Source organism: Dermacentor silvarum, chromosome 8 (assembly GCF_013339745.2).
Source record: "Dermacentor silvarum isolate Dsil-2018 chromosome 8, BIME_Dsil_1.4, whole genome shotgun sequence".
In the NCBI taxonomy this organism is placed as follows: domain Eukaryota; kingdom Metazoa; phylum Arthropoda; class Arachnida; order Ixodida; family Ixodidae; genus Dermacentor; species Dermacentor silvarum.
Window position 1 is genome coordinate 12601497 of NC_051161.1, and position 23957 is coordinate 12625453.

The 23957-nt window shown below is 47.6% G+C and overlaps 1 protein-coding gene across 1 annotated transcript; it reads right to left on the minus strand.

The window, feature by feature from the left end:
- Positions 1 to 5258: 5258 nt before the first annotated feature.
- LOC125947507 (uncharacterized) lies at positions 5259 to 23372 on the minus strand. The gene is made up of 4 exons (XM_049672334.1): positions 23024 to 23372; positions 21877 to 22085; positions 18666 to 18777; positions 5259 to 5347 (listed from the first exon to the last, which is right to left on the minus strand). The coding sequence occupies exons 1-4, from the start codon at positions 23370 to 23372 to the stop codon at positions 5259 to 5261; spliced, it is 759 nt and encodes a 252-aa protein (XP_049528291.1).
- Between the last annotated feature and the right edge of the window lie 585 nt (positions 23373 to 23957).

Sequence of the window (23957 nt, forward strand, 5' to 3'; positions counted from 1 at the left end):
AGGCAATGTTGGCTGGTGAAACACCGGAGCAAAGGGAAGCAAATATTAGCACGTTATAGAGAATATTACTAAGCGCGGAAAGGTGCATTAATGAAACACTCTGTGCATAGTCTTAGAAAAACCAAGCCAAACAGATCTTTCGCTCGTGATAACTAGGTTTACAAGAGTTAAACCTCAGACAATACATTTCTAAAAAAAATCGGGAATGGTTCAAGAAGGACCATTCCAACTAGTTGAAATGGAGCTTTGGTGGATTTACTGGCTGGAAAAGGCTTGCCGGTCTTGCGGATGGAATTTTGTGTCTCCTGCCTTATCAAGTCTTCACATAATGCCGCACTTAAGCTAGTAACTTTTTGCGGTAGTACTTCGGACGAATCCTGGCGAATGTACGAGTCAAGCCCAGGTGTCCAGATGGGGGCTCATTACGACATACATGCAGAATTTCTTGCTGTAAAGCTGCAGGCACGGCGAGGAAAAACTTTGTCATGTTGTGATTGAAGTTTCTGTTGCGGAAAACACATCCGCAGATGTAGAATGGTGAGAGCTTCCTAGAAAAAAAGAACAGGTGGGACATGAACACTGAATTCTTCTAGATGCTTTATGAGCTGCAACAATTCTGGGCTGGTTCGTTGATATTCAGGGATTTTCAGCGATTCAGTAATTCCAGGAAACTGGAAGGCTCCTTCTGATGCTATTGTGTCTACGGGTGTGTGTAACAGGCCGTCGACATCGCTGTCCTCCCGCATCCGTATTGAACTATATGCCTTACTCTGGCAGCATCAGGATCCATCTTGCATTCGCCCGAAGGGGTTTTTGATGTTTGCCAGCCAGCAAAGGAAATGGTAGTCGCTGTACTGCTAAGGGTCGGCCTTAGAGGTAGGGTTGAAATTTACTTATTACCCAAATCACTACGAGACACTCTTTTTCTGTTGCTGAATAGCTTGCGGGTGGTATAAGCTATTACAAATTACATTTATAATTTAGCAAATGCAAATCTGAGCCAATATTTTTGTTACGGCGCCTGTTCACCGGCAATATCTCGTCACTACACTTTAACTGTGGTAGAGGATCTTCGCAACTATGGTTATCATAGGCGACGGTGACCGCGGTTGGGCGTCGCGGGAGTGACGAGACTATAGCGCATGTACTCATTAATTTCGGTAGGTCGTTCATCACTTATGGGGCATGGTGCATTTAAGGGAAAGCCTCTTAGACCAGCTTGGTGGTACGCACACAACCGATGCAGATGACCCGTTTCTCCGTCGTGGAAACGTAGAGGCTTGCGATTGTGGTCGAGACAGACGTCGCTTTTTCATGGGCTTGGCTCCGCCAGACGAGGTGCACTGCGTGCCGTTGGCCGAGAGGCGACCACTGGTATCACCAAACGGGGTTCGCTGTGTGCTGTTGGCGGATAGACAGCAGATGTCGCAACTGATGTACTACTTTGTACAGCGGGTTGTCTTAGCACATCGCCGTATGTTGGGAAGCCTGGCGTCGGCTGTGGCTCACACTGTAGATTCCATATGACATGGCACACTTCGTGCCGGACCACATCGACGATAGACAGTGCTCTTAGAGCATGAAGGTGATGTAACCCGATTTTTTAAAGGGAAACGCAGAAGTGTTGCGCTCCCGTTTGCAAAATCATGTCAAACCCACTAGCCCGACAACTTATTATTGCTGTAACCCACTGAACTCTTCCATAATCACTGACTTGATGAGCTCAAATAATTTCCTGGTCATTCCCCAGGCCTCCTGAGAAAACATGGGCAGACACGCAAATCCCCTCACGGTTGAATTGCCGGCCCCGTTACTCAAGCGCCTTTTCGGTGGCTCTTGCTTCTGATTTAAACTCGGCGACCGTGCGCGGTGAGTTGCGGACAAGATTCGCAGAAAGTTCGTGTTCAACCCCACAGATGAGATGGAGCAGTTTCTTCGCTCATTTTGGGATCAGCACTCTCACGCAGGCGTGGCATGTCCTCGGTGTACATCTCCACATGCTCCTTTGTGCGCTGATTCCTTGCTCGAAGCGCAGTTTACGGCTTTTCTTTGCGATCAGTGTTGGCGTACGTTACATACAGTTGTCGTCAGATCTCCTTCCAAGAGGATGGAGAGGTGTCGTGGTTTCCATACGTCGTCCTCCCAAAGACTTCCAAAGCTAAACATACGTTCCAGAGCTTCTGTTTTTTGTCCCATTTGTGGAAGCTTGCTACTCTCTAGAAAAAATCCAACCCATCTTCGCCGTCATTGAACGAGTCGTCAGGAAAAGTTTGCGGCGTGCTAGGTTGGCTTACGACCAGATGCGCAGGTTGCGCCGGTGTCACCTGGTTTGTAATCGTAGCGTTGTCGGTTGTTCGAGTACCCCTTGGCGTGAAGTGCAGAGATCCGAATTAAGATGAATCACCTTGAAGACTGTGGCTGGCCTGCTGGTGCATTGGAGCCGCTTCTAACCGATCGACAGGCTGGTGTTCGGGGCTGAGCTCTCTTTTGTTTGTAGGTATTCGATCCGTAGCCTGCACCTCGTACATAAATGTAACGACTTTGAGAGACATTGGTCAATAAAACAAACCTATTTATTAAGAGCGAATCTGCGCACTCAACTCGAAGTCACTAGTCCAGTGTAGTGGAAGTGAGTCGTGTTCTGACTTTGACCGCTGTTCCACCATCTCTTCTTCCTCACCTGCCCAGCGCGGTGGCGTCGTGCGCGTACCTTTCTGGCAGGTGCGCCCGGCTGCTCGTTCCGCGATAAACGCTGCCGATGAAACTGCGCCATGATAAATCACTCGCGGTCAATAATGCGAAGTGGGCACTACTTGAATTTGACCACGTCGCCGCGGCAATATCCTATTTTGAATTTCCCTGATTAAACGTTACAAATAAATTTACAGAAGAATAAAATTGGGTTGGAGTACATACGGCAGGCATTGCCAAATCCTGACTGGGAGCTTAACACTGTCATTGAAAAGAAAAGTGTTCAATCATGGCATTGTACCGGTGCTATCTTACGGGGCAGAAACTTGGAGGTAACAAAGAAGCTCAAGAACAAGTTAAGGACCGCACGAAGAGCGATGGAACGAAAAATCTTAGGCCTAACGTTAAGAGACATGAAGAGAGCGGTGTAGATCAGAGAACAAACGGGGAAAGCCGATATTCTAGTGGACATTAAGCGGAAGAAATGGAGTGGGGCAGGCCATGTCATGCGTAGGATGGATAACCGATGGACCATTAGGGTTACAGAATGGTTACCAAGAAAAGGGAAGCGCAGTCGAGGTCGGCAGAAAACTAGATGGGATGATGAAGTTAGGAAATTTGCAGGCACAAGTTGGAATATGCTAGCGCAAGACAGGGGTAATTGGAGATCGCAGGGAGAGGCCTTCATCCTGCAGTGGACATAACATACAGGATGATGATGATGATGATGATGATGATGATGATGATGATGATGATGATGATGATTAAACATTGTGCGTTTGTTGCAATCCTTTGTTACTTGCTCTTGCGGCTGGCGAAGGGCTGCTCTCAGAGTCCAAACTGAAACTAGGGTGCTTCACGTCATGAGGTTTATTGTCCAGCGGTTTCCGCGAAGTCACTGTTCGAGCGCGTTTTACAGGCAGAGTACGGTGGACCTGCTACTTCATATACATGAAGTCCGCGGTAGTGATTGTTGAGAAACCGGGCTTTTTTATTTTAGTTCCTAACTTGCATTGAGCTATTTACCATTGGTTTCATTGATATTGTTTTAGCTTAGTTTTGTTTTATAGATCAAATACAAATTGTCAGCGCCTCATAGTTCGTCAGCCAATCACCGTTCTTCAGGCACTTGGACTTTCTGGTATAGCATCGGCGCGGGAACAATATTATGCGCTGTATGTCTTGCACGATTTCATGTATACACAGTAACGCGTGCAATAAACACTCGCAGATGCATGCAAAGCAACCTGCTACTGCTCGGAACTCTGATTTTATTGCGGCGGTGGCGTTCGCTGGGCGTAAATGAGGGAGACACAACTATTTTGTTCTTCTCTCTTCATCCTGCTTTTCATAGTTTACTGCTTGTTTCGCTTAACTTGTTTCACCTTGGTGCCGTTTTATAGATGAATTGAGGAACATAGAGTCAGCCTAATATACAAGCTAGTAGCGCAGCCGCAATCTTCAGCTGCTACGTTATCCTGTGCTGTAGTGTCGGCGGCTTGGCCGCGTGGTAACACTTCCGACTGGCAACCAGTAGATCGACAGTTCAAGTGCTGGTGGAGTGCGCCGCTGGTAGATTTTAATCGCTTCGTTTTTGCGCAAACGCGTCGGAAACCCATTTGCTATTGCACAGGCGTGTCATACAAAAGACTCTAGGGTAGGAATAAAATTTAAAAAAATGTCGCTGTATAAAAAAGAGAAAAAAAAAAACATACCGTACATTTCAGCAAACCACCCATTGGATAGAATGGTGCAATTCTAAGAAACCTACCTTTTATGTGGTGTCTATTAATCTGCTGAAACGTCATTCTGTATGGGCGTAAGGGGGTGATAATCGGCGCGGTAAGACATACATAAGGTGCAGTACTGTTCGCTTTCGAAATACTACGCTTTCTTTGTTTAAATCTTTTGTAAAGTCTAATTTTTGCTGATTTTGAGTAGATTTAAAGCTCGCGTACTCTCTCACTGCTTGAGCGTTAGGCTCATTTCTACCTTCATGTGATTGTGGAGAAGGTTCTAAAATATTGAGTACAGTTTTCATAAGCTTGCGGATTCGCATCTTGCATATGCAACGATGAAGAATGTTTACCACCTAATTACGTCGCTATTACTAACAAAATTAAATTATAATTCAGCCATCACTTTATTATTATCATCTATGTTCAATTGTCTCGGTTTAGAGTACATTGATAAACTTAAAATGAGTTCTATTGAAAAATAGGCTGTTGAGGACAACGGTTGCAGTACTGTTCACTGAGGTTTTTGTGATAACAGCTTGTCATTTTCTGAGTAACTTATAAACCTGATTTCCCCGGTAGGCTGCAACCTTAATCACAAATTTTGTGTGTGCAAAAAATCTCTACAAACATGTGTCGACAGTCTGCGGTCCACAGGACGCTGCAAAAAATTACGCCAGCGCATTCAAGACCGTGTAACACCAAAATGCATTCGTTTACACAAATAAAACAATATGTACCAATCTTATAGAATGGCTCATAAAATCAACAATACCTCTTCAAAGAGGTGTGAAACAATGTTTAGAAAAAGTGGCATATCTTTCGACCAACTTACACAATGCCTATTTGTATATGACTCCACGGCTTCGGTTCTGCTGTCACGCAGTTCGACATTTCAAGACGGATGGAAGGAAGGCTCACTGGAAGAATAAAAACACAGCCAGAACATTATTCATATTAGATATAACTATGTGTCAACATAACTTGCGTCACATCAGCAGTTTAATTCTGTAACGATTCATTGTTTTTACAGCACAAACTGTTCTTTCTCGAGCTATCCTACCGACTTCCATTCCACAGAAATGCCACATCGCCTGAATGAACCAAAGGAGAACATCACGCATATATCGAGCCGCAGCATACGTATCTCTGCTACCGTTGCAGATTTGCCGGTTGCCGACTCTATTATCTACGGAATTACGCGACGAAACAAATCCTACCAAATATTGTATCGAAATATATACACACTCCAAGCGCACCATTTTAATTTTAAATAACCGAATTCATTTCTCTTACTCTTTCTGCCCTTTTAAAGCAAATAGCTTTCATTGTTTTTTGTTTTTGTTTTTTTAATCGAGGCTTTTTTGCCGAGTTGGAGGTAGTCTTTCGTACGTATCTGGCCTCTCACACCGAACGCGTTAGACAGGATGGTGGCGCCAATCAAGGAACGGCGCAGCGCTAAAGTATAGTTTACGAGTTTACCGTTTCAAGCATAGAGTTTCATACAATAATTACTGGGAGGAATTGTGACGCTAGTGCCTGCGGGAGCGGCAACGCAGGGTGACTCAGCCAGCATGGGGACGATAGTTGCTGGCTCATGGATTTGCCTAAACATCGTCCTTTTGGCTTCAAACGGATTCGTGCCTGCGTGGTCAGGGTGGTTCGGGATAATTCGGATAAGGGTGGCCGGGGACGCCGAGACCGACGCCTAACGCTATCGCGTTAAACCTATCTCCCTAAGCACGCGATGTATTCTTACTGGTGAACGTAAATGCACCGTTTCATCCTCGTTGAAGAGAGAAGCAAGCTCTGGCACCATGGGGATTAGGTTCCTCTTGAAATAGTCGTATAGGCAGCACGCTCAAGTTGAAACCGTCAAGTTTCGGAGTTTCTTTTTCCGCTGATGATCTTTGACATCAGGGGAAAGCGGGATGTTTCTTTGATGTTCGGAATCCCACTGGTACAGGGAGCGTTCAGTGGTGTTGGTGAGGAATGCGGTTCTCTTAATGATTGCGTTCATACTGGCGCTTTTACTGAGCTTTTTTTTTGTCCGCATGAAACATTTAGCGATACTAGCCTTGCTCCTTTCGGAAAAATAGCGGTTCTTGAGTACGTAGTGCTCCGAAGGTTCATCGTGCACCCTTTCAGCGGTCATCACGTACCGAACTAGAGCGGAGTAGTAAATGATTGATGCTGTGAACCATTAAGGCCAAACTATACCCGTACGCGTGCCGGCGCGCGATGTCTCGCGCCCACGCGGCTTGCGTTTGCCGCGCCTCGCGAGTAATGGCGGTTTGAACCTACAAGACGAGCGCCGGCGCGCGCCCACTTGGCTCACATTTTCGCCTTCGTAGAAGTCGTTTCGTCTTCTGCCTTGTGCCAAACATACCCAAGCCAAGACAATCCATTAGCAACCTTCCCGTTGTTGCTATGGGTACGCGTCTCGGTAGGCCTACGGTAGCCGGAATCGCCGAACGATCTTAGAAACTGGACGAGCTATGCGCTCATAACTAACATTTGATGTGAGTTTAGAGAAAGTGAGAGTTCATTTCTATAGTTGCTGGCGATCAACGCGATTGAGAACGTAGCCATCACGCGAATTCAAGTTGAAGCGGGAGCCATGGGTGCCGCCATGTTGGCCAACGCTATTTCTTAGAATGCGTAAACATCAGATATATGTGCTCGCGCCGCGCTTCGACGCGTACGATCTTTCCTGCACCATCTGCGCATGCGTGACGCGCGTGGGTGCGAGCTTTCACGCGCCGGCACGCGTGCGTGTAGTTTGGCCTTTAGGGATTTAGAGCATTCTGCATCATCAACGCACCATCAACGCATCATTGGCGCTAATGACGTGGCACCATCTGCTAAACTGACATCACACCACTTTTACGGCTCGGCACCGCTTCTGTAGTCCTAGCATTATCTAAAGAAACAACTGATATAAATAATAACGACAAAAGATACCTAATGATTTGCCCTCGGCGTGAGGTAAAACTAAGCGATGACGGATTTTGACATGCAATTTTTGCTGTCCGCGCGGAGAGCCAGTAACAAACTCGAATTTGGATCGAAGCGCACGACCTGGGCTGTATGGGTGCAGCTATGCTGCTATACGTAATCGTGGTTAAGGTGGCTATTATGGTTACCGGCCGGTAGCCGCCACAATAATTCACCGTATGCGCCGTGCATGCGCGGAGAGCTTAACGTATTACGTATCCCTGTAACACATCATGCAAGAAGCAAAGCTAAAATTCTCTTATCTTGTTAATAATCAGACAGCTACGCCTGGAACTATATTCTGTTGCGCAAGAATTGTGCCTCTGTACACCGTGTTTCTTCGGCCGTGCTGCAAGTTAGTTGTGAGATGCAGTATCGGAAACCAGCGCTGCGCAGGGGGCTCCTGTGAAGAACGGCCCTTAGTGAGCTGTAATTGTCTGCGTCTCGTCCTGTAGTGTTGGGACACTTGCACTTTTAATGCGTTAGCATCATCATCATCATCATCATCATCATCATCATCATCATCATCATTATCATCATCATCATCATCATCATCATCATCAGCCTATATTTTATGTCCATTGCAGGACGAAGACCTCTCCCTGCGATCTCCAATTACCCCTGTCTTGCACTAGCGTATTCCAACTTGCGCCTGCAAATTTCCTAACTTCATCATCCCATCTGGTTTTCTGCCGACCTCGACTGCGTTTCCCTTCTCTTGGTATCCATTCTGTAACCCTAATGGTCCACCGGTTATCCGTCCTACGCCTTACATGGCCTGCCCAGCTCCATTTCTTCCGCTTAATGTCAACTAGAATATCGGCTATCCGCGTTTGTTCACTGATCCACACCGCTCTCTTCCTGTCTCTTAACGTTAGTCCTAAGATTTTTCGTTCCATCGCTCTTTGTGCGGTCCTTAACTTGTTCTCGAGCTTCTTTGTTAACCTCCAAGTTTCTGCCCCATATGTTAGCACCGGTAGAATGCAATGATTGTACACTTTTCTTTTCAACGACAGTGGTAAGCTCCCAGTCAGGATTTGGTAATGCCTGTCGTATGCACTCCAACCAAATTTTATTCTTCTGTAAATTTCTTTCTCGTGATCAGGGTCACCTGTGAGTAATTGACCTAGATAAACATACTCCTTTACAGACTCTAGAGGCTGACCTGCGATCCTGAATTCTTGTTCCCTTGCCAGGCTATTGAACATTATCTTTGTCTTCTGCATATTCATCTTCAACCCAATTCTTACACTTTCTCGATTAAGGTCCTCAATCATTTGTTGTAATTCGTCGCAATTGTTGCTGAATAGGACAATGTCATCTGCAAACCGAAGATTGCTGAGATATTCGCCGTTGATCCTCACTCCTAAGCCTTCCCAGTCTAAGAGCTTGAATACTTCTTCTAAGCATGCAGTGAATAGCATTGGAGAGATTGTGTCTCCTTGCCTGACCCGTTTCTTGATAGGTAACTTTCTACTTTTCTTGTGGAGAACCAAGGTAGCTGTGGAATCCTTGTAGATGTTTGCTAAGATATTCACGTATGCCTCCTGTACTCCTTGATTACGCAATGCCTCCATGACTCCTGGTATCTCTACTGAATCAAATGCCTTTTCATAATCTATGAAAGCCATGTAGAGAGGTTGATTGTACTCCGCAGATTTCTCGATTACTTGATTTATGACATGGATATGATCCATCGTAGAATATCCCTTCCTGAAGCCAGCCTGTTCTCTTGGTTGGCTGAAATCAAGTGTTGCCCTGATTCTATTGGAAATTATCTTGGTGAATATTTTATACAATACTGAAAGCAAGCTAATGGGTCTATAATTCTTCAGTTCTTTAACGTCTCTCTTCTTATAGATTAGTATAATGTTGGTGTTCTTCCAGCTCTCTGGTACACATGAAGTTGTGAGGCATTGCGTATAAAGGGCCGCAAGCTTTTCAAGCATGATATCTCCTCCATCTTTGATTAAATCTACTGTTATTCCATCTTCTCCAGCAGCTTTTCCCCTGGTCATGTCTTTTAAGGCCCTTCTAACTTCAGCGCTATAGTTATAGAAGGAGCCTCTGTATCCGGTTCATCACTATTTTGAATGAAAGTAGCTTGGCTGTTTTGGGCACTGTACAGGTCAGTATAGAATTCTTCCGCTGCTTTTACTATGTCATCGAAATTGCTGATGATATTGCCATGCTTATCTTTCAGTGCATACATCTTGTCTTGTCCTATGCCAAGCTTTCTTCTTACTGATTTAATGCTGCGTCCATATTTTACGGCTTCCTCAATCTTTCCCACGTTATAATTTCGAATATCCCTTACTTTTTTCTTGTTGATTAGTTTTGACAGTTCAGCGAATTCCATCTGATCTCTTGAGTTGGACATTTTCATCTTCTGTCGTTTCTTTATTAAGTCCTTTGTTTCTTGGGAGAGCTTGCCTACTGGTTGCTTTGGTGCCCTACCTCCCACTTCAATTGCTGCTTCTAAGATCAACCTAGTTACGGTTTCATTCATTAACTCTATGTTGTCTTTGTCTTCTATTTCTAAAGCTGCATATTTGTTTGCAAGCACCAGCCTGAATTGGTCTGCTTTTACCCTTACTGCCTCTAGGTTGGCCTGTTTCCTCTTGACTAATTTCACTCTCTCTCTCTCTTCAAATTGAGAGAAATCCTAGACCTCACTAACCTATGGTCACTGCAGTTTACCTTACCTAACACTTCTACATCCTGCACTATGCTTGGATCGGCAGAGAGTATGAAATCTATTTCATTCCTTGTTTCTCCATTAGGGCTTTTCCAGGTCCACTTCCTGTTGCTGCGCTTCCTGAAGAAGGTATTCATTATTCGGAGCCTATTCCTTTCCGCGAATTCTACTAACATCTCTCCTCTTGCATTCCTAGAATTGATGCCGTAGTTGCCAATTGCTTGCTCACCAACCTGCTTTTTCCCCACTTTTGCATTGAAGTCGCCCATGACTAAAGTATACTGAGTTTGCACCTTTCTCATTGCTACTTCAACATCTTCATGAAACTGTTCTATTTCTTCATCATCGTGACTAGAGGTTGGGGCATAGGCTTGTACTACCTTCATTTTGTACCTCCTATTCAGCTTTATTACGACGACTGCTACCCTCTTATTAATGCTGTAGAATTCATCAATGTTGCTCGCTATGTTGTTATGCACTAGAAATCCTACCCCGGATTCTCTCTTATCTGGAAGACCTCTGTAGCAGAGGACGTGGCCGTTAGTCAGCACTGTGTAAGCCTCGCCAGTTCTTCTAACCTCACTAAGGTCAATAATATCCCAGGAAATGCCTGATATTTCTTTAAATAGTCCTGCTAAGCTAGCCTCACTCGAGAGGGTGCGCGTGTTGAACGTTGCCAGGTTCAGTTTCCATAGGCGGCCTGTCTTGACCCAGAGATTCTTAGCACCCTCTGCCACGTAGCAGGTCTGACCGCCGCCTTGGTCAAGTGCTCCGCATCCACTGGGAACTGAGGGCCATGGGTTAATTGTTGGAGTCATGAGGGAGGTAGTGGCCGAATACTGCACCAGGGAGGCCAATTCCTCTTCTGGTGAGGGAGTGACTTTGATGAAGCTTAATGGGCCTTTCTAGTTTTGTTGCACCTGAACTAGTACAGCCCCACTAGCTCTCGGCGTTAGCATGAGAAGTGTCAAAGTGAAGAAAGTGTAGTGCGTGAAGTTTGCCATGATGGTCACGTGGTAGAGGTAGTGAGGGAATGGAACAGCTCTAAAGAGTATATTTATTCATTTTTATTTATTAGGGAGCCTACATGCAACGCTGTTGCATGTAGGCTCTCTAACGGTCCTCAGCGCCGTAAGTCTCAAAGTGCCGCAACTTTTAATCTCCGAAACGAATGAGGGACCGCAGGGAACACGTTGTTTTAACGCGAGAGCGTTAAGGGCCCCGTGTCGCAGAAAATCCGGCGTCGAGGATCGGCGTCGGCGTGCGATGCAGGTGGCGGAGTAAATCATCCCCAACCACCCCGACCGCGCAGGTCCTCCACGTGGTGCAAGGTTTTGGTGAGCAAAAATTGAATTTCTCACAGTGAAATCCATCAGGAAAATAGTAAAGTACGACTTTACCATTCGGCGTCGTATTTGCCGTCGGATTGTTTACCAATCGGCGTCGGATGGCAATTTGAATGTACGAGAAAACCTAATTCTTCCACGAGGAAACTCAAACACAAACCCCTTTTCCAGCATTTCTACGAGACCTTCAGCCGCGCGTTGCGATGCGAACGGGTGCCCATAACGCTATCGCGTTCTACTCTTAAAGGCAAAGCTTAAGCGTCCTCCAATTATTATGGATAACCTTGAGTAGTTTTCGAGATCGCTTCTCGTTTCGAACGCGTCTAAGCCTAGCGAAAGAAATATCCGATGCCAGCGCCATCTATCGGGGAAGTCGGGAGATAGGCATGACGACAGCATGTGGCCTCTGAGATCAAAAGATTTCTGTTGAAGGTTGTTGTAGAGAGCTTGCACTGCTTGTCTGTTTCCTCGCAGATCAGCGGATATGGGATGTACAAATACAACGCGATTCCTGAGAGATCATACTAGGAACTACTCAATCGGTGCAGAGACATGCAGACACGGCAACACCAACGCGATTGCAGACGACGCGAAAAGGCGCGCGCGCGCGAAACACCAGCATGCATTGCGACCGGAACTAGTGCCTCCTGATTGGCTGTCGTCCACCGCTGCGCGCTAGACGCTTCCGGCGGCGGCGTTCACCCGACGAAAATGTTTGGACAGGCAGATCGGCTGCGGACGGCAAATTTCTTGACGCCGGCCGTCGGACGTTCGCCGCCCGACGAAGTTCTTCGCTCGGACGCCGGTTATTCGCTTCATGTATTCCGGCCTTAACGCGCACCGACAGTGAACGCTTCGGTGGTCTCAGCACTACGACGCCTCGATGCCAGCATTCGAAGGGACGCTGGCATCAAGAAGCACTACCAACGCCACCTAGGTGGCGTTCACCGTACTCAGCACAGCGGAGCGTGGCCTCCGCAATTAGCTCTGAAAATGTTTCTGAAGTTGATCGCGGAGGCTGCAATTACGACGCGCTGTACGCGCTGATTTGACTCGGTGACGATTCAGTTACGTGCTTTGTCTTGCGCGTTGTATTAGTGTGTCAGTTACGTGCTTCGTCTTTCGCGTTGTGCTAGCGTGTGCAGCGTAGTGCAGCTTCCATATGCACGACGGTTGCTCATGGTCATCGACGTTGGTAGTCGTGATGGAGGAGACGTGCCACCAGGCGTCAGCGTGGGTGCATCAACGCCTAAGGGCGCTTTAGCCACAAAACACCAATAGACATTATATATCAATGTGCAATAAACATTACACTACTTCTGTGAAGACACGTTTCCTCCAATTTTTATTACGTTTCATGAAATTGTAACCTTAGTGAGTTCAGCCCAAGGAGGTTGAAAATCAACCTCCTTGGTATTTTAAACGCGAAACATTTCTTGGCGAACATTTGCTACTTTCACAGTATCTATCTATGTATTTAGCTGTCTGTCTATCTATCTATCTAGACAGACATAAATTAGACAAACGTAAATTATATGTTATGACATGAATGTCATGACATGAGTGTCATGTAGGTCATGAAACAGCCGCCTACATCTTGGTGCTCTCATGGTTGTTTTGTTAACTTGGTAGGTACCAAAATTGGCATACTATGAAAAAGTATATGACGAACATAAATGATATGTTATGAGATGAATGTCATGACATGCTTGTCATGTAGGTCATGACAATGACCCAGCGAAAAAGATTAACGCTCAAAAACCACTGAAATAAGTGAAGGAAATACTGAAGGATGCTGATAGAAGTCATAGCCATGAGCAGGACTCAGCAAATATGACAATGACTCGCGAAAAAGTAACACTCAAAAACCACTGGAATGGGTTCGGACGCAGGCACTAAGTGAAGAAAATACTAAAGGATGATGGTAAAAATCAGTCATGATCTTGACTCAGCATAAATGACAATAACTCAGCAAAAAAGATTAACACTCAAAATCCACTGAAATGAGTTCAAACGTGGGTACTAATTGAAGGAAAAACTAAAGGATGCTGGTAGAAATCAGTCATGAGCATGACTCAGGAAATATAACAATGACTCAACCCAAAAAATATTAACGCTCGAAAAACACTGGAATGGGTTGGACGTAGGCACTAAGTGAAGGAAACACTAAAGGATGATGGTAGAAATCGTAGTCATGAGCATGACTCAGGGAAATAAGATTAACACTCAAAAACCACTGAAATGGGTTCGAACGTGAGTACTAAGTGAAGGAAACATTAAAGGATGGGGGTAGAAGTCATAGTCACGAGCATGACTCAGCAAAAAAAGACAATAACTCAGCGAAAATAACATGGGCCTCAGAAACTACTGAAATGGGTTTGGACGTGGGCCCTAAGTGAAGAAAAAGGCTAAAGGTCAATCGTTGGAGTCATAGTCATGAGCATAGCTAAGGCTTTCGCCTTAAGGTCTCCTAGGAATTGCTCAAGAGACTCCTGAGGACTCATGACATGAATGTCATGACATGCGTGTCATGTAGGTCATGAAAAAGCCGCCTACGTCTTGGTGCTCTCATGGTCGTTTTGTTAACTTGGTGGGCTCCCCGCACACTGCTTCGCATAACATCGATGCCCACAGGGCGTGGGATCTGACGGCTTTCTCATTTTTTTTGTTTCTCTCACTGTGAGTATCAAAAAAAAGTGAAGAGGCTACAATCATGGACGACGTATTTAGTTTGTGAAAATAAACGCCCAAGCAGTGTCTTGCGCAGAAAACTGCATGAGAGACATGCACTAGCAGCTGCAAGCATATACCTCCAGTCGTGTTGCAACTCTGTTTCAAAAGGATCGGCTGGCTGTAAGAACTCTTTGATGCAAAGTAAGTCGAGAAGGGTGACGAATGCATACGGTCAATAGTGTTCTTCGATGACAAAATGACACCTGACAAAGACGGCTCAGTTTTTCAGCGAAATACACTTTACGGGTGAAGGAGTTAAAACTCCGTCGGAATTTTGTTTCTTTTCTGTATATTCCAGACGAATATAAAGACAGTTCATTTGTAAGCAGAGTGATGTTGATTTTGTTGGAGCCACTTATCATGTCCACGCGGTGCCGGAATTGAAGGCACGTTCATGTTAGCGACACGGCAACTCGCCGCACGCCGCTTTGCAGTTCGCGGACAACCGACCGACGATGGTCTTGCTGGCAAACGGCGATTCTACCTGTCACGCAGAGGATCTCTCTGCGAGATATCACTGCGGCACAACGACATGGCCACGCGATAGAGGAGTGGGCGCGGCTACGACCTGGCGTCACCGGCAGCCTCCCCACCGCTGATTGCTCGCTACCAATGTCGTCGCTAGGTATTTTCCGGTTCACTTCGAATCTGTATAGCTAATGGCGCTTCAGAATGAACCACTGACCCTCCCAAGCAGCAATGTTAAATTACCGTTGTTGCTCCTTTACTCTCTCCTCGCAATAATTTCACATTAACATAACATGTTGATACTTGTAGCGCCACCAGCTGCGATGCGAGCACGGCCGAGCTAGTTGGCTGGTGCACCATCGGTAGCCATGTACTTCAGCTGAACTTGACTTGGATCTGAACTTTCGTTGGTGCTAAACATTTGACCATGGACATGGTTTTACAGTGGAGCTGTATATGTCTGCCCGTGTAGTACGAAACTAGTAAGACAACTTGAAAGAAGCCAACGGAAGCCACGACAAAGAAGTGAATGCGCGGGCTCGAAACGAACGTGCATGGAAGCTCGAGGCCTTCGGAACGGAAACGGCTAAGCTAGCGCTTCCAGGCTAGCCAGGGTGTGTAGGGGTTCAACCTGAGGCACGACACGGACCGAGCCGGTGCTACCAGACCAGCGAGGACGATATTGGCGTGTCCTGCAGTGAACCTGTGTTCCGACCAGAGCTGAGATGCAGACCAGACTGAACGGGTCGGTGCTGTTCCTGCGGTGAACGAGCGTTCGAGCCCAGCGGTACCTGATGACCTTGGTCGACAGTGCGATGTTGCGAGCCACGTGAAAGGGTCCGGCACAACTGCCTGCTGGGGAGAGAGAGACAGTTGGGGTTGTGAAGAGGAAGAGGAGCTATTTTCTGCAGCCCTTTAGGGACCACGACTCAGCAGCTCGGGGAAGGGGTGGGGAATGTAAAGAAGAAAGAAAAGAGAAAGGTCGTGGCCACGGTGCCGCGTTGCTGACTGCGTGGGCCTGCCGTGCTGTCGCGCGAGCATTTCATCGTCTGCTCGTGCGCTGGCCGCCTGTGCGAGTTCTTCCTACAAATAGCACTGCAAGTGTGCAAGCGCCGACGCCTCCAACATCACCGTCAAGTACTGTGAGTGACCTTCTTACAAAGATTGCCACTTATAAACGCGCTGTGACAACTCGCGTGAGTCGTGGACTGCGTGGACCGTTATTGAAATAGTTCTGTGTCTTGCTAACTCATCGTAAGCATAATTGTTGCCGTTTGTCCTGGATAAATGTTTGTCCTGTCTATGACTTTGCTTCCTGTACCTGAGTCCTTGGGCCCACGAACGACCACAACCCGCCCATAGGTTTTTCAATGTCAGTGCCTCAAATCTCCCGCGGCCTCTACGAGGAGGCGGAGCAAACCACAAAGGTGTGTGCTGACACCTGGTGTAGCAAGAGAAAAGCTAGGAATCGGGCGGCGATTAGAAGTGAAAATCGTGCCCATGAGGCTGCCCGAAAGGAGCGGGGTCGACAGGAATACGGGTGCCGTGAAGCGGAGAAAGCGGCGAAGCGACGCAGGTACCACGACCAGTAAATTGGACGCGCTCATGCGAAATTTCAGAGGGACTTTCTGGACAGACATTTAGCATTCAATTGTGCGGTGTGCGACAGACTGTGGCTCGAGAAAGATTTCATGACGATTCACAGGATGCATACGTGAATATATTGGCAAATATCTACAAGGATTGCACAGCAATCTTGGTTCTCCACAAGAAAAGTAGAAAGTTACCTATCAAGAAAGGGGTCAGGCAAGGAGACACAATCTCTCCAATGCTATTCACTGCATGCTTAGAAGAAGTATTCAAGCTCTTAGACTGGGAAGGCTTAGGAGTGAGTATCAACGGTGAATATCTCAGCAACCTTCGGTTTGCAGATGACATTGTCCTATTCAGCCACAATGGAGACGAATTACACCAAATGATTGAGGACCTTAACCGAGAGAGTGTAAGAGTGGGGTTGAAGATTAACATTCAGAAGACAAAGATAATGTTAGATAGCCTGGCACGGGAACAAGAATTCAGGATTGCCAGTCAGCCTCTAGAGTTTGTAAAGGAGTACATTTATCTAGGTTAGTTACTCAGAGGGGACCCTTATCATGAGAAAGAAATTAATAGAAGAATAAAAATGGGCTGGAGTGCATACGGCAGGCATGACCAAATCCTGACAGGGAGATTACCACTGTCGTTGAAAAGAAAAGTGTACAATCATTGCATTTTACCGGTGCTAACATATGGGTCAGAAACTTGGAGGTTAACAAAGAAGCTCGAGAACAAGTTAAGGACCGCACAAAGAGCGATGGAACGAAAAATCTTAGGACTAACGTTAAGAGACAGGAAGAGAGCGGTGTGGATCGGAGAGCAAACGGGGATAGCCGATATTCTAGTTGACATTAAGTGTTTCATTCGTAACAAAATGAAACGTCACTATAACTTTTATTGCGATAACAATTATATGGACAGCTCAAGCGCATTTCTGCCATCGGTGTCGCACTCGTCGTCGCCGTGAGGTTCCGTATAAAGTCCAACGGCGGTAAAACCATCGCCGTGCGCCGTATGTGCGAGTGAAAGCGCGCGAGGGACACGCGCTTTCACGGAGAGCAAACGCGATGCCTTCCGTTGTGAGAAAGGCCGAGGGGGATGGGAGGGATGGAAAGCAGGCGACGTTTAGCGGCGGCGCCGAATGCGGATCTCGCAAGCGGGCGCAAGGGAAGCTGGTGACTCAATCTCCCACGCGAAAGGAGGAAAGCGGGAAGGCAGCGTGGGAGGGAGGGGGCGCGGCTTCTACTCTGCCAGCAACTGCGTACTTGTACTTTGCGCGGCTGAGGCTGTCGCGCGCACGGTATCTTGAAAGCGATCTCCACACTGCTCTTACCTTTGTATGCGCTGTGCTTTCGCCGCTCAGTTTCCGCTGAAGCGATAGACCGCACGAAACTTCGGTCGCTGCTGCTGGCGCGCTTGCTCACGCCAGAGTTTTGACAGTGGTTGTCTGCGGTCATCGAGTGTGATCTATTTATATTTGCTTGTGCGCGCTGACATCATGCTTGTCAATTCAGTGAGTAAGCGAATGTGTCCAAGTTTATGCAGCCGATAAAACTACTATCCTTACCCCGTATGTCCTCTGGTAGTAAGTTTGCTATCGCAATATTGGTGCTTCGTCTCTGGGGCGAAACTGCGCCTTTTTTTTTCTTTTTTCATCTAGGGACCTTACGGCAGTGTGCTGAGACGCCCGGTAGCCGCCACGGTGCTGATCACTATGCCAAGCAGGAGTTGTCTTGCGTGTGCATCGCGCCAACCTGTCGCACTCGCGCATAGTTTTAAATCGATGCGAGGACTTGAAGCGCAATGAAGCACCTTGCTATCGCTGATAACGCATCGCCTAGCTGGTAAAAGCGACAATTTTTTATAGCAGCATATCAATCAGCGCTTATGATAGAAAGACATGCTAGCGAGATAGATAGAACCAGTTTATTGATAGGAAAGACAGATAGATCGATCTGAGCTAGTACGCTCTAGTCTGCTACTCTGCACAGGGGGGAGAGGGAAGGGGAGTAAAAGTACTGGGATGGAAGATGATGATGATGAGAGCACTAGCCAGGAGGGTAAACATCAATACTCCCCGGGCGCCCCATTTTTGTCTCAATGCAAATCTGTACCCACGCCGTTGTAGCGCAATCACAACTTGGTAGGTAGCGATATCTCGAAAATTGCTCGAAGCTTACGCTAAACTACAGGATTATTTGGGTAATCAATAACACGCAACTTAAAAAGACTTTTTTTTCTAGTTATTGGCGTTCCTCAGCTAGCCGTAAGTCGTAAGCCATGACTGTTACCATCATCTATATACCGTACCGCCTGGCGAGCAATAGGTGAGTCAGTATATCACCAGCATTTTTATTCAAATAGTGAGAAAAAGTATTTTTTCTTTTTGTTTTGGCTTACCTGAGTTGGCCAAAGCATGTAGGTCATGTTGGGTACAGTCATCGAGAAAGCATACTCCTAGACGAGCAATAGGGTCTCCAGGAGTAAAAACGTATTCACTGAAATAGCGGAGCTAAAAAAAAGCAACTACGAAAGTAAGTACCAGCATGCCATGAATGCTTGGAGCATGGAGCAGATAACAAGAGCAGCAGAACTGATAGGCGGGCGAGTTGGTACGAATTCATAGTAAAATCTTTTAGCGCGCACAATCGACACGGACACAGTGTCCGTGTCGATTGTGCGCGCTAAAAGATTTCACTATGAACAGATAACAAGAGACAATTGCAATAAGCTATGTAGACAAGCAGGCAATAGGGGAACCCGCCACCCGAATTCTTACAAGCACCCGTGAACTCAGCGGTGCTAACGTTACGATTTGAATTTCAAGCGTATAGCTCTTTCTAAGCAACACTTTGCAAATGAAAAACAACTTTCAATTTCGACATTGAAATGGACTTTGAGAAAAGAGATAGTTGTCTTGGCGTTTGTTCGAACGTGTCCGACGTCGGTGGCCTTAAATAATAAATTGAAAGAAAGTACTGGTCTGAAAGAGTAATTCATACGCTAGGACTTTCGCACGAATTGAGAACCTTGTCTTAGATACGTGCGTCTCTTGTCAGTGCTCTATATATGGGCGTTGCAATAAAATCTGTGCTATTCGCGAAGATTGCGAACACTGCCACGGCCGCTGGATAAAAAGAAATCGCATCATCTCATCCTACCGGCAACCATGGTGGGATGCGAAAGCATCGCGGGGCGTGCGCATCGAGTTTCCGTTTCGTTTCACTTCGCAACACAACCCAATGAAAGTTAGAGTGAGAGAATGTATTGGGAAGAGAGGAGACGTTTGTACGGGGTTGTTTTCGTTTGATGTGTACGTCGATCGCTGCGTCGTCGGGAACGTTCCTGGGTAGGCATTGCACGGGTTCCTGCACTTCGATCGGAACGTTCATGACTTGCCCCAACGCTGACGTTCGTTCTGGACGCTCCCGACCTTGCTCAGGCTGTCGAACCAAAGCCGGTCGCACTCGTTGCAGCTGTGCCCGAAGCTCCGAACGCAACAACCGTGGCTTCCCGAGCCTTCCTCTGCTCCGCGGCGGTGGCGCTGCCGCTGCAACTAGCGCCGGCGTTGACGTTGTTCGTGGCGTTTCGCGCATCGTTGCACAGAGAGAGAATGACGGAAGCACAGCGAACGCGCGCTTTATACTGCGCCACGAGACTTGCGCCGCCTACCGGAATACCCTTAGAGAGAGAGGGAGAGAGTGAGAGAGTTATATGCAATGATTTACTGCGCCGCACCTGTGGCGGAGAGAGGTAGAGGGGAGGAGGAGAGCGCACACCTGTGTAGGAGAGGACAATGAGGGAGAGTTGCGCATGCGCAGTACGGGTCCGGACGCCGCAGAACGGACACTGCCCCGAGCATGAGATGCTCTCGCATCTAAAAAAGGTGCGGCCTGCTGCGTCGCGTCGCCGTCAATGGGGGAGCGCGTATCGGCTAAGTTGACAGTTGTGGCCGCTGTTTTTGTTGAGGGTGCCACTGCTACGGTACGCAAGGTAGACGCCGGTTCGTGCTACAATGTGGTTGCCTCAGAATTTATGCATGTTGGTGTGCTTTTTCGTGCGCATTCTCATGTGTGTGTTTTTTTTTGTGTGTGATCGTGTGTGTGAGCAGCTTGCCTCATGTTTCTGGTGCTTGAGTACGGTTCTTTGGTGTGCGCGTGTGTGGCAGACAGTTTTTTTCTATAGCGGTATGATGCTGCGAAGCTGTTGTGGGCCGCTGTGCAACTCAACTCGAGAAGAGACGCAACTGTGAAGTACCACGAATTTCCCTGCGATCTACAGCGTCGGGAAGCGTGGCTGATGACTATTTCTCGACAAGGGCCGTCAGGGAAAGGAGGCAAGTAGGAGCAAAGCGACAGGTCGCTGGTATATTTATTACATTTTACTGAGAATAACTATAAAAAGAACACGAAGATTATTCCCTTGCTTCCGACTGTGGTCGCGACTGTGTTTCCCGGTTATCCGCCGTACATGCAAAAAAAAAAAAAAAACGCGCAGCCCAGGAAATTTTTTTTTCGAGCCCAGAAAAAACAGTGGCCGCAGCTGTCAACTCAGCCGAGACGCGCTCGCCCACTGGCGGCGACATTACGCAGCAGGCCACACCTTTTTTAGTGTAAAAAGCACGACCTCCTCTATAGAGGAGGTCGTGGTAAAAAGAGCCACGAATGGATTGATCAACTCCGGGCTGTCCAGAAGGCCCACGATGCGGCGGTGAGGCTTGGCCTTCCCGTCCCAACGCGGGAGCGGCCCGCAGTTTTGCCCCTATGAAAACGGGGTGAAGATTCTTCCGGACCTCAATAAATTTTACTACCTACCTACCTATAGGCCGTGCCACTGCCAGCGCAGAGAGAATATTGAAACGTGGGAGGGGAGTTCGGTTGAAAAGTAGAACGAAGCTGGGCTGGATCGGGTGCGGCACCGTGGATTGTTTTCGCATTCATCATCTTGTAAATAAACGCGATCCATCGTCTGAAGTCGTCTTGAAGAAACACGTAAATCCACTCCCGATTATTCGTAATAGAGCACTTCTTTCATTTCAGGTGAGTCGTGTAGGCAGCCTTGATGGAGAACTTTGAGGCTCACTCTACAAAAGATTGGCACTCCTAGGGCAGACGTTTCACATATGTTGGGTAATCGGCACTTCTAATAACGACTTCAATATTTAACCTGTAATGTGCAACTATAAAACGCGTTATTTACGGCCTTATTAGAGTCACTGTCGCGCGTATAAACGCGGCTGTGGAAACGTTTCTCCATGAACGGTTGTGCCGGAGCAGTGGCGCCAGAGCGGGTGCGAGGAGAACTTGGCCTGAGACGCCGTTTCGGCGCCACGCAATGGGCCGCACCTTTTTTTTATCCAGCGGCCGTGACACTGCGAAGCCGGTCGTGTTATAGCGCCGTTATAACATCAAAAGAGCAACCACCACAGCTCAAACTTACACTTATTAGAGTGAAATTTGGTCCTTTAGGTATAACTGACGCTCCTGTTTCTGGTAGCACGCTTCTCTAACGTTGTCCGCTAAATTACTACTTGATAATAAAGCAGTGGTACGGCAATACCAGTGCTCATTATTCAATGTTGCTAGTGCCAATATTATTTGATTTTGCTTACCCTCGGATGAAATGCCTCGGAGATGGTGTTCGCTAGTTCCATAGCTGTCGCATTTTTAGTATAGACAAGCAAGTTGCAGTACTGGCCCCGGGACAACACGTTTCCGTACCGGTCCCGCACAGCGGTCTCGAGGCATTCGTCGAACGAGCCCAGGTCCACATGCGCAGCCTCGAAGAGCCCCGTGGGGTACTTTCCACTAGCGTCGAAAACTGCGACACACAGCGTTTGGCACGAAATGTAACCTGAAGTATAATTTCCATTGCCGCATACGCTGTTCCATGTTGTAGGTTCTATCAAAAGCACACATAGACAGCGTTTATAACAGTCTTGATTGTTAACACGCCACTAATTACAAACCTGTATAAATACTACTATGGGAATGTAGGGAGGGGGGAGGTGCACATTAGTGGGTGGTGGACGTGGGATTTTTTAAAAGCATTTGGAAGAGGATCGGTCATATTATATACACTGTAATGAAGAAAACAAGACAACGACGAAGCAGTCAGCAAGCAAGCCACAGTGTTGGTGCTAGCCACGCGCCCCGAGCTCGTGCTTGCCCGGAGCCCTTGAGGGAGCACGGCTCAGCGCCGAACGCTGTATGTGCGAGTGAAAGGGCGCGAGAGGCGCGTCTTTCACGGGGAGTGAACGCACGGCGGAGAACAAACGCGCGTTCTGCGCCGTGCTCGCTTAAGGGCTGCAGAAGTAGGCGTCTCTGTTCTCCTTTACAATCACCATATATGTAGAGCAAACGCGCCTTCTTCAGACGCGCGAGAGGCCGTGGGGGAGGGGGAGGGGGAGGGAAGGGAGGCGACGTTTAGCTGCGGCACCAAGTGCCTATTTATATCAGAGGCTCCAGCAACAGTCACCAACGCCGCACGCATTTTGAGCTAACGCGGGCAAAACGCCGATGGCGTCGACAACAGTTCTGCGTGTTGTTGCTACCAAAGCCGCTCACCTTACTTCGTATGACATTGCTGTGTTGCTATCGCATTCATTGCTTCGCCCTTAGGGCGAAACTGTGACATTTTTTTGGCTGCTGGTCGCCTCGGCGCTTCTTGACGTTCCCCTGACGTTTCTCGCCTTCATTGAAGTTTACACGTGAATAAGTCACGTTGCAACAATAAGAAACAAATAAAGCTATACTCACGTCTCAGGGCCCACGGCTCGAGGTCCTGGAAGGCTCGCATAGTACGGACAAGTGCCGTGCTGCACTCGGGCCGCACGTCGGCTTCCAGCAGTCTTCGTATCACAGAGGGCGGCACTTTGGAAAGGCCCGCGACCACCACGTCCCGAGCAACTTGCGCGTAGTCGATCGCTGATGTTTCGCCCCCAGGGTTATCCGGGCTTGTCGACGTCACTCCTGCCGATGCACCCTGGCCGCTAGCGATCGTCGCATTTTGAGCTAGCGCGGCTTGGGCTAAGAATGACAGCAACACGTACGATGACACCGATACGACACCAAGACCGTCTCTCCTTGCTGACTTTTGGAACACCATAGCGCTGAATAGCTTGAAGAGTATGGCAATGAGGAACGCAGACGTCTCTTAGCTTTGCCGCAGTGAGATCCGTACTCATAAACGCACTCCAGGGCCTTCTTGCATCGCATAGAATGGGATCGCAAATCTCTGAGACACTGGTGTAAAGTTCCGCAAGAATTACGGGGGCTGAAAGCGCGAGGAATTTCTTTTTACGAAAAGCAAGGAAGAAAGGTGAAATTGAATGGTGTGACAAAGCAAAAGCTTACATTACGCTATGCTGCGTACCTGAACAAATCACACGGCCACTACGAAATGGCTAGGCATGCAGTCAGCGTGCACTGATAAGCTGGGGTTGTTAGACGCGGGAATGGTGGCGACGAAACTGAATACGCTTGAGAACGGGTTAAGCCCCTCTGCACGATTGCCCAACGCCGCACCTCCACCGTCCCATATACCGCCAGATCCGGGCTGAGTGTCATTGCGAGTACGCTCTCACTCCGTTCCCTTTCCACGGCGAGACCACTGCGTCCGTGCTTAGCACAAGCAAGGTGATTATTTCGCCTGGGCTTGCACCAAGACTTTCTTTCATTTTTACTCGATGAG